This window comes from Sinocyclocheilus rhinocerous, unplaced genomic scaffold (assembly GCF_001515625.1).
Source record: "Sinocyclocheilus rhinocerous isolate Xijiao unplaced genomic scaffold, SAMN03320098_v1.1 scaffold1406, whole genome shotgun sequence".
Lineage (NCBI taxonomy): Eukaryota > Metazoa > Chordata > Actinopteri > Cypriniformes > Cyprinidae > Sinocyclocheilus > Sinocyclocheilus rhinocerous.
In genome coordinates, this window is record NW_015647095.1 from 2,408 (window position 1) to 14,222 (window position 11,815).

Genomic DNA, 11,815 nt, shown 5'->3' on the forward strand with positions numbered 1-11,815 from the left:
GCAGTGATTCTTCTTAAAAGTTCTAAACCCATGACAGTAGCTTAATAGCTTATTAATTATAGTTCCAGGTAGTGTTATATTAAGCCTTCATTGCTCTTATCTTTAAAAACCATAATCATAATTGATGTCATTATCAAAATGTAATTTCAATTAAATTTTAATATTTTAATTACTATTCACTATTATTAGTATTCACATTTAAATATATAAAAAAAATGTAGGTAGAATTATTTTTTAAATTAAAAGGTAATGGTTCTTGTAAAGTGTTCTGTTTGTTAGAATTTTAAGATTGTGTTTTCTTTTTCATGGGAAGTTAAAGGTGTTTACTGGGGTATAATAGCATGGAATGATAATTTCATAAAATCAGTGTTGTTATCTGTTGATTTGATGGTCCATACAGGAAAATTTAATAAAGAAATTTTGGGGCGAAAAAAAAAGGTCAAGGTAACAAATGCAAACATTAAACTGGCAGAGATTCAGATGAACAATTTTCCTAGTCTGATAGATTTAAAATAAATTAAAACAATGTGACTAAAGTTCATTATTCATGAGTTTTTCTCTTAATTATTTCAGTAGTAAGTCATAGAGACACTGATTGAACATGGAGTCAAATACTTGGACCTTTTTTATTTTGGAGGACATGTTTTATCTGAACTTTAGCTTCTTAATTAGCTTTGAAATTAACTAATATATTATTGTTTATGCTTATTTATTTATTGAATAATTTATACAAAAGTAGTTTGAAATCAAATAATAATTGGCAGACCCTCTAGGGGTCATGGACCCTCTATTAAAGACTTTTGTCCTGTATGTCAAATTGTTTGTTATTTGAACACTGTATCTATCCATTTTATTAGTATTCAACTCGTGTAGCAAACATCTGTATCTATTTATAGAGGAACAACATTTTCTCACGCTCTCTACATCAGCCTCTTATGCTAGCTAATGCAAAACTGCCACATGCAAAGGCATGCTGGGATATCTGGGGTGTTCCACTGGACTTCTTCAAAAGTTACAGTATGTTGTATGCACACACTATACTATATTTGGCCAATTAATCCAGCACAGCACACTTAAGAAAAAAAAAAGGAAGAAATATATTTAAATTAATTTTAATTGTAGAATGCCAGTTGGTTTTTATGTTGTTTAAATGCAATATTTGCCTAAATGGAGACTCTCTTGAGAAACACAAGAAACAATCATTAAAGCAGTTTTTGAATATCCTTTATTAAAAATTAGATTTTTTAATTATTCATTTAGATTATGAAAGTAAACAACAGTAACTTCATACATATCATTCAGTACAGAGAGGAATGATTCCATTTTACAGAATGTGTATATGTGTGTGTTTGTGTGAAAACATAATTGTGTCCTGAGAATGGTGTGTGTATGTGTGCGTAAACATACATGCTTATTCATGTGGAATCATTTAATGAATGGGTGGGAGGAGTGAAGCAAGAAGCGCGTATCACAATGAATAGTAAATGCAAATGCAGAGAATGTAGGTTTGGGAGTGTTTTTTTGTTTGGGAGGTTTGATTGTGGCAGTAGATTGTCGAAAAAAAACTAGAGTAGACTGTGTGTAAACATTAAATATGTTCCACAAAACCAACTTTGTGAGTAAACCAACTATTCTCCCCAGCTTTGTATGATATAAGTCACTATATAAGCTACATAAATGGGTGAGCGGAAAGTTGAGGCATCAGTGTGCTACATGCTAACATACCCCTGAGAAGAAAAACACACTTTAACAAACAATTAAAGAGGAAAAGACTGAACAAGATATGAGTTCTTTAGCATGTTTTCCAGCAGAAAGAACAAAAGGCTTTAGGAATGAGATGTGAAATTCCAATAATAAAGCACAAGGTGTTCAAATACTGATTCAGGACCAGTTTTACACTCAAAAAAGCTTTGAAGAGCCATTATGTATCGTGGAAACACTGAGCTCAGATCTCTGTTCCGCTGAGATCTTAATTCAGGTCAGGATTCTATTTCCTGTTTTGGCTTTTGGTCTGAACTTCTTTTTACAAATAGATCAAAGCCTGCGGAAAGGATAACATTATACCAAATTCTTCTGCTGTTTCCCTACATTTCGTTTTGGCCATCTGTTTGAGCTCCTTAACAAAGAACAACTTACAAGAGATGTATATGCAACCTTGCATACTTATTATTCTCTTTGTGTAGATTAACAATATAAGTCTTATGCACACAAACATAAGATCACTTTCTATCCCTGTATCACGTTATAAAAGCAGAGTTGGTTTTTCATGCAACACACGTACAACAAATGAAACATAACAGCAACACATATAAATAATTAATTAGGCCATAGAAAACATGAATCACCCTGTGTATGTGTGTGTTTGAATAAGGAAAAGTTTGTTAGCTGGAGGGCAGCGTGTGTTGGGCAAAAGCATTGCTGGCAGTGAGGGCTTCAGACCAGGGGACGAAAGTTACATCACAGGAAAAAGAGGCAAAACCACAGTGTTTCAGTCTAGGCAAATGTCAATGACACGCTCTAGGATTCAAGAGTCCTGCAGAGAACAGAATTTAATTCAGTTAGATGTTAATCCTATTCTGTAATAACAATATCACATTAAATTAGTGTAGAGCCAGTAATACAATATGACAAAAAGGTATCTTAATAATCAATATTTTCATCTTGCTGTTCAGTACAACTATCTAAACATCCACTATGAAAACTGCATAATGTGTTTCATAGAATATATTCTGAATTCACTTTATTTTTCTTATTCCATTGGCAAATTGTGTTTTTAAGCATAAATCTAACAAAATGAATGGTTAATGCATAAAACAAGAACAGAAATAGCCAAAAGGGGAGGGAAAAATAAAATATATTCAAGATATATTTTCTGAAAACATGTTTTATTACCCTTTTATTATTTGTTTTAAAAAACGTTTTCCTTTTTTTTAATTAAAAGACAAGCCGGAGTGTGTTTGTACCTTTACAGGGGGCAAATGGAGGAATGAGAACACTGTGTCCGTCTCTTTAGACTGGAAGAAATCTTCATAATCCTGCAAAATGATAGAATGATAAATGACTGAGGAGAGTTTTTAGCAACTGTAACTGTTTGTCTTTAATATTGGATATAATATTGACATTCTATCTGCCATAAATATCAAACCAAACTAAATAAGAGAACCTGCTTATTCAGATTATATAAATTATGCTATTTAACATCCATTAACATAATCTAAAATCAAATGACTTCAAATCAAATTGTCTTGCTCTACATTAGTGTCAAACAGTTAATAGCTGTGACGTGAAGGAAGCGGATCTGCTGTTCTGATTGGCTAAGAGAGTTGTTGGAGGCGGTGTCTAAGAGTAATTAGGATTATTGTGAGATTACATCAATTGGGCACTCAGCAAAATCCAGATACTTCCATGAGTCAGTCACGAAATATACAAACCTTACCATAACTCAAGTTTAAAGCGATGAATCATTTCTAAATTAAGATTCAAACTCGTAAATGTCTTTCTGATTCTTTAGCCATTTATGGCAAGAGTGTCACAGTGGCGATAAATAGAGAGTGTGAAGGTGTGAATGTAAGTATTAGGGTGTGCTTTGCCTGCAAAATCTCTTTTTTGAAACTTTAAGATTTGTTTTTGGAAGAACAGAGGCATGAAAATGCCTTTCCCTTTTCACAACCTTATAAAGGGCATCTCATGCTTTAATGTGACTGGCTAGAGAAAACACAATAAATACCACACTAGAATGTAATTGGCTGAAAAAGAGAACAGTGCCACACAGCTTAACACCATGGATCTTTGTATACGTGTATTGATTTTTAATAAACATCCTCTCAAACCAACCCAATGTGGCAAGAGGGTCTAGCTGCAGCGTTGCACTTGCATTCTCAGACTTGCACTCTCAGACACTTGCGCTTCCGCTAGCGACGTCACTTGCAGTCTTTTATTTTTTTTATTTTGTTCTATTTATTGATCACTTTTTGTTTGAATCTCTCAACATTTTACAACAGTAGCCAGGTGGTGAAGACAAGACAAAAGAAACTAAATTACAATGTCACTTGCAATCGCCACTTGCACTCTCCGATACCTGCGACGTCACTTGCAATCGACACAAATCGTGCGTGTTGCCAATGGAGACAAGACGCTGTGGTGGTGATTATTAAAACTAATTTTATACTATAACGTACAGGGTCCTGCAAGAAAAAGACAATACCCGCAAATCCGTGGCCACAGAACAGCAGAATATGAACGCAATGCAAAGTCTCTCGTTAAGCGTTTTCCTCCTGTAGAAAAACAAACACTTAACATGGCGTAATGTATTAAGATACATTAAGTTCAATTAAAAGATCAAATTCGATATATAGTTATTATTTAATGTACTACAAGGCAAGCAGATGGCCATGAACACAATGCATAAAAATTCACTTGTCCTCCCATACAGCTAAACGCTTAATGTGGCATAATAACGGACTATGATAAAGACAATACAGTAGCCTATATGTCTTGTTGTTGACTCAAAGTATATACAGACCAACAAATATGAACGTGCATTATGAAATGCATTAAGTGATTTTAAAAGGATCAACTCCGTACAGGCAAGCAGACGAGCCCAGAACGCAATGCGTTAAATTGCACGTTAAACATTTTCCTCCTATAGAAAATCATTATAAATAAAACACGTAATGTAGCTTAATGGACAAAGACAATGATACAAAATAAAAAATAAAGCCTGCAAGTGACGTCGCTAGCGGAAGCGCAAGTGTCTGAGAGTGCAAGTCTGAGAATGCAAGTCTGAGAGTGCAAGTGCGAGGCTGCAGCCAGACCCTTCTCCAATGTGGACTCATTGGCCAGACAGAGAGCTTTTAGCTTATCATTGATTTAAGTGTCTGAGAGAATTACTTCAGCAGAATCCCTTACAGAACCAATTAATACGCATGAATTGAGGTCTGTGGTATATTGATGAAGATATAACCAATGTGCGAGTATCTAACAATAAATTTGCTTCTGAATGAAGATTATTGAACAGGTTAAGTGAACATGTTTTAATAGGAGAGGGTGCATCACCTGTCCAGTGTGCGACATATCAAGCATATGAATTAGTTTCTAATGAAAAGAATTGATGACTCACGCCGCAGTAGTCGTCTCCATTGAAGATCTGAGGGGGGAGAGGATTGCCCTTTTCAGGTCGTTTCTCCTCAGGAATGTTCCGGTACATCCAGAGCCTCTGATCCTCCAGCATGGTGATGTCAACCTCCTCGAAGCTGATCCGGTTGGCCTCCAGAAAGCCCACGATGGCCTGCTGACGTTTCTTCACCTGAGGAATCACACAATGAAGTTCTTTGGTCAATAATCTGTGATAGATATTAAATGATCTGTGTTATCAAAGTTATTAAAGGCTACTCTCAAACTTATGTATTAACATTTATGAGTGTATGAGTAATTATTCATTCACAACTGAAAAGTGGTTGTGGTGTAATCGTAATGAAAAACTGCTGTTTGTGTCCCAAAAACCGTACTACTGAACTGTCACGTTATTTGTCACATCCATCTCTGTTGTGTCATGCAAAATACATGTTAATAATTTAAAATTAAATAGTTTGCATTTGTTTTTGCTTTCCAATTTATTACTTTAATGTTAACTATATATTAAAAAAATATATTTTATTGAGTATTTAATTGATATTTATAAAATATAAATTCTACTGTATGTAGTTGATTCTAAAATGCTTTATGAATTTTAACAGAATTGTAAAATAGTAAATACAGTATTGATTGGAAATAATATGTGGTGCAATGATATTAACTACTTAAAAGTGTTATTAACAAATTTTGGACTCATCAACCTTGTAATTGTCAGCCTTGAAACATTTTGAATTTAACAGTGCTGGCAAAAAAAGTAAAAGTATAAAGTATTAATATACTGTTATACATGTCTGTGTGCATTAGTGTCTATATGTCCTTTCTGAAAACACACAGATGGAAAGCACTCAGTGAAATTCCCATTAGTCAGATGTAGGAGGAGAGTATTGATCAGCAAAAAGGGATTTATTTGAAACCAAATGTAAAACACAAAGCTGTGACACCCCTAAAAAATTCCCTAAAACTTTATATAATATGATTATGCATTTAAAGCACATCAAATATAACACAGAAAACAATGAAAGACTTGAAAGATGTGTGTATATTTCATTGCGCTTTTGAGTGTCTATTTGTGTGGTCAAAAGGTTATTTAACATCTGTTCTATGTCTGGCGTCCTGTGTTTCTGAATCCTTCCCCATATTAACATTGAATAAACATTTTGTCCTTATCTTACACACTTGTCTGTCACCCTCTGCACTCAGCTCTCCATTGTACTGTTTAAAAACTCAATAGTTCCATTCCAGTGCAACAATGCCAAGTACATTTTCCAAAGAATAAACATGTCTTTCTTTAAATTCCTAGCACTTGTAGTTAATGAATGCATTAATAAATGGCACACAGAGATGAAAAGATTTCCAAAATGATAACATTCCTTTTAAAAACACCTTCCTCAAAAGAACAACACAGTAGAGTTAAAGGATAGTTCACCCAAAAATGAAAATTCTGTCATTAATTACTCATGTCGTTCCAAACCTGTAAGACCTTCATTCATCTTCGGAACACAAATTAAGATATTTTTGATGCATTCCGAGAGCTCTCTGACCCTCCCTAGACAGCAAGGATCCTTACACGATCAAGGCTCAGAAACATAGCAAGGAGATCGTTAAAATAGTCCATGTGACATTAGTGGTTCAACCGTAATTTTACGAAGCTATGAGAATACTTTTTGTGTGCAAAGAAAACAAAAGTAACGACTTTATTCAACTATTCGTCTCCTCCGCATCACCCTTTAGCTCCATTTTGGAGAGTATCACATACATAAACAACTAATGCTGTTCTGTGTCAGCAGCACTGTACGTGGATACGCTGTTTACGTTGTTACGCTTTGATCTGAACGTAAACAATGTATCCGCGTACATACGTTGTTTAAGTATGTGATACTCTCCAAAATGGCACTATAGGGTGACGCGGAGGAGACGAATTGTTGAATAAAGTCGTTATTTTTGTTTTCTTTGGGCACAAACAGTATTCTCGTAGCTTCGTAAAATTACGGTTGAACCACTGATGTCACATGGACTATTTTAACGATCTCCTTGCTACGTTTCTGAGCCTTGATCGTGTAAGGATCCTTGCTGTCTAGGGGAGGGTCAGAGAGCTCTCGGAATGCATCAAAAATATCTTAAAGGGGTCATATGATGTGATTTCAATTTTTCCTTTCTCTTTGGAGTGTTACAAGCTCTTGGTGCATAAAGAAGATCTGTAAAGTTGCAAAGACTAAAGTCTCAAATACAAAGAGATATTCTTTATAAAAGATAAGAGTCAGCCATGCCTACCTAAAACGGCTCGTTCTAACACGCCCCAACATACCTACGTCGCTCTGTGGGAAGATTTGCATAACGCAGCCCAAATGTTAACGCAAAGAAAGAAGGAGTAACTTTTATTCTCGCTGTAATATTGTTGCCGCCGCAGTGAAAAAGTGAAAAGTGACGTAACATTTCCGTCACACTCTTGAGGTATTCGGCCAATCACAACGCTCTGTATAGCTGGCCAATCACAGCACACCTCGCTTTTTCAGACCGATGAGCTTTGTAAAAATCGACGCGTTTCAGAAAGGCGGGGCATAGAGGAGAAACAATAATGTACAGTATGTGGAAAATAATGTGTTTTTTTAACCTTAAACCGCATAAACACATTTCATTACACCAAATACACAAAATACTGTTCTTTTTAGCAGCATCAAATGACCCCTTTAATTTGTGTTCTGAAGATGAACGAAGGTCTTACAGGTTTGGAACGACATGAGGGTGAGTAATGAATGACAGAATTTTAATTTTTGGGTGAACTATCCCTTTAACTGATGCTTCAGTTTTAACATTTAAAGAACTTTACCTTTCATTACATGAAAATATAATATTCTTTCTTTAGATATTCTCTCTAAATCACCTTTTGTGTTTAACAGAAGAATACAGATTTAACTAAAACTAAAACCATAAAGTCATTACTTGAAATAAAACAAACATAAACTTGAATAAATAAAAAAAACTTGTCTGCCCGCACCTAACTACAGAAAATGAGGCCTAGTTTCAACAGCTGTTTGAGAGGGCGTGACTTACAAAAACGCATACATCTACACACCCTAGTTTGGCAGTACTAAAGTGTGTTGTCCAGAGAGAGGTTTTGGACATATCCACATTGTGGAGGAGGACAGATGGAGTACAAAAAGTCCCCTGCCTCACCTCACCTCGCCTTGCCTATCTTTGTCTCTCTCTCTCCCTCTCTCTGCTGACTTAGCAGAGCGTGTTGCTGGGCGGCCACTGCATGCAGAGCTGTTTAGATGAATTCTGTCACTAAACACACACATACACACACCCGTGCACACAGAAAGCACAAGTGAATACAGACTGATACTCAGTGATGCGTTGATGAGTGAATCACATCTCTCTCTCACACACATATGCGCATGTTTGACTGCAAGAAAGAGAGTGAGATTCTTTGTAAAGGTAGAGCAGCTCTCCATTAAACATTAAAGGAACACTCCACTATTTTTGAAAATAGGCTCATTTTCCAACTCCCCTAGAGTTAAACAGTTGAGTTTTACCGTTTTCGAATCCATTCAGCCGATCTCCGGGTCTGGCGGTAGCACTTTTAGCTGTAGCTTAGCATAGATCATTGAATCTGATTAGACCGTTAGCATCTCGCTCAAAAAAGACCAAAGAGTTTCTATATTTTTCCTACTTAAAACTTGACTCTTCTGTAGTTACAAGTGTACTAAGACTGACGGAAAATGAAAAGTTGCGATTTTCTAGGCCGATATGGCTAGGAACTATACTCTCATTCCGGGTGCAGCAGGCGCAATGATATTACGCAGCGCCTGAAAATAGTCCCCAGCACGCTCCCTGTGCAAGCAGGTGGTCACGTTGGTTATGTTGACGGAAGTTAGCCTATTTTCAGGCGCTGTGTAAGCTGCTGTACCATGGGTGCAGCAGGCGCAATGATATTACGCAGTGCCTGAAAATAGTCCCAAAATCACAACTTTTCATTTTCGGTCGGTCTTAGTACACAATGTAACTACAAAAGAGTCAAGTTTTAAATAGGAAAAATATAGAAACTCTTTGGTCATTTTTGTCTTTTTTAGTGACTCATTTCTTAATTCAACCGATTCGTTCAATAATTTGTTCAGGAAGGAAAACCAGCATTCACCTGTCTTTGTGTGCGAGTTGTTGAATCAATCGTTCAACCGATTCGTTCAAAAACGCGGATTCATTCATTCATTAAGGAATAAAATGTCACTACTGTGTGAGATGCACAGCGATTCTGTTGATGTTTTGTTTACTTAAAAAACTGTTTATACTTAAGTTACTCCGTATTAAATTCTGTTTTATTGAATTGTTGTATAAAAGCAATATTATAATTGTGCTGTTATTTCTAATATACCATGCTGCCTCCTGACTAATAAGGCATATTCAAAGCTATTCTGATATATTTGGATATACAGCACTTTTGTTCGACTGATGTTCCGTTTTCAAACACACACAAACACACACACACACACACAAACTGCATACAATTTAAATTATCATTCAAATGTATAGCCTATTGATTAATGATTAATTTATTCTGAGAGCAAAAGTGTCCAATCAGTGTTATTTTAGTATTAGTATATGTCATTCATTCATGCTTTGAATTACCTTTTTTTCTTTTTAATTTTAATTTAAGTTTTAGTAATTTTGTTATGTGTTTTTGTTATGTGTATCAGTTTATTTTTTAATATTTCTATTTAGCTTTAGTTTTATTTCAGTTTTAGTTTTAGTAATTTAGCATTTAAACCACTGATCTATAATAGAGAATCTAGTCATTATATAGATCAGTGACCTAAACCAGTGGCTTCAACTTAAACTTGTTTATTACCGTTAGTTGTCAAGGCAACATTACAAATGGTTAATTTTTTAAGTTTAAATTTTCATTTAATTTTTATATTTTATTTTATTTCAGCTTTAACAAAAATTAATTTAATAGATTTAGTTAACAATAAAAACACTAATATCTAATTACAGGATAGTTTACAGAGGTATAACAGTATTTGGTTGGTCATGTGATTATGAGGCAACCTGCTACATTTAAATTACATTTATTAGGCTACTGATATGACTTGGTTTTGAACGTACATCCTTTTTAACTTTTTCTAAAAAAAATTTTAAAACATTTTTTTACTACATAGAATTTTTGCATGTGTAAAACTTTCGATTAAATGATGAAGTGGGCTTTTAAAGAAAGACAAATCCCATGAGTGTGTGTCATCCTGTTTTGAATCAATGAGCTGAATGCACCCTTACCACTCAGACTTTCTTAACACACTTACTGAGCCTATATCACTCCAGCCTATGTCTCTCCACTAAGCTCAGCTGACTGAAAATCACTCAGTGAGCGCTAGTCTCAGTCTTTCACATGTATGTGTAAAGTGCAACGGTTGGAGGTGGATGAGTGTAACGAGTGGAAAAGGTTAGTCAGGGTATGACCTTTATAATCCCCCTCTGACCAAAGCTTGAGAGCTAATGTGAATCAACGTGTGTTTGTGTAGATGTAAGTTAAAATATTAACCCTCACTCATTTGATTCTAAAATCGGCCGCCTTTTAGTACAGATTGTTTTCATCAGCCATCACTTGCTTCACATCCTTGACAAAAAACAAGTTATATAACAAACACATATGTAAACAGTGAACACACACACACAGTAAGTCTGTCCATCCGTGCCAGTTATTAAGTGAAACATTTTCTAATGATTATTTTGTCAGCAAGAATGTCAGCATAAAAGAGATGTTTGCCTATTTATGAGAGCAGTGTGTGCTGAGGCCACGGAGACTTCAAAATAGCTCTTTCTGGGTAAACAATCCGGGTCTTGTAGAAATAAGGAGATAGCGGAAATCGGTGCATAACTCAGGCTATTACTTCATTCTGGTACTATTAGGTTACAATGCTGAACGTGTACTTGCCTCTCTAACATCCAAATACACATGCTTCATCTCCATATCAAAGCTGTCAAATACACAGTGAGTCACTGTACAAAAACATCATCTGATAACCATCAAACACCAAATGAATGACATCACAGGAAAATATGAATACAGTCGCCCCTCCCTTCCCCCAGTCTCTGTTCAGAGACTGTGATCTCCTCTAGTGGTCGACCGATATATCGCCAAGGCCGATATATCGGCCGATATTTGGAATTTTCAAATATCGGCATCGGCCGATAAGTTTTTCTGTTTGGCTGATGCGTTCGTGGTGGGACTTTTATTTTGATGGGGCGCCGGAATTTTATTTTTATGGCGCTGAGAACAGCAGCGCCTGAACACACAGTGCTCACATTCTCCCTCTTGTTCGCTCGCTGTCGCCGTTAACAGTTCTGTCCACGGACAGAAGTCTGTCTAATAATCAGATAGAACTGTTAAACAAAGGAATTAAAATGTATACAAAAAAGTATTATAACGATTGCTTTTATATTGTTAGTAATAGAAAGGCAAACATTATAATACTTTCTCGTTTGCCGTCAGCATTCAGCAAATACGCATTTAACGTTATATAATTTAAACAAATGTTTGAATGACTAATCTAATTTCAGAAACCTTGCAAACTTAGTCGAATCCAGTTGTGAGATCTTATGAAGTGTGCATTTGTATCCTGCACGGTCGGTCCGTGTGAATTGAATGCGGACAGGAGGAGAGTTCAGCTTCACTGGAGATGCGCGA

The 11,815-nt window shown here is 35.6% G+C and overlaps 1 protein-coding gene across 1 annotated transcript in view; it reads right to left on the reverse strand.

Moving 5' to 3' along the window:
- Nucleotides 1-1,213: 1,213 nt before the first annotated feature.
- The window catches only part of LOC107708803 (SH3 domain-binding glutamic acid-rich-like protein 2), a 12,475-nt gene continuing 1,873 nt past the window's right edge, over nt 1,214-11,815 (reverse strand). The window contains exons 2-4 of the mRNA XM_016513116.1: nt 5,120-5,305; nt 2,964-3,035; nt 1,214-2,533 (exon numbers count right to left, since the gene is read on the reverse strand). Coding sequence (XP_016368602.1) covers nt 2,525-2,533; nt 2,964-3,035; nt 5,120-5,305 — 267 coding nt within the window. The 3' untranslated portion in view covers nt 1,214-2,524. The remainder of the gene's footprint in view (nt 2,534-2,963; nt 3,036-5,119; nt 5,306-11,815) is intronic.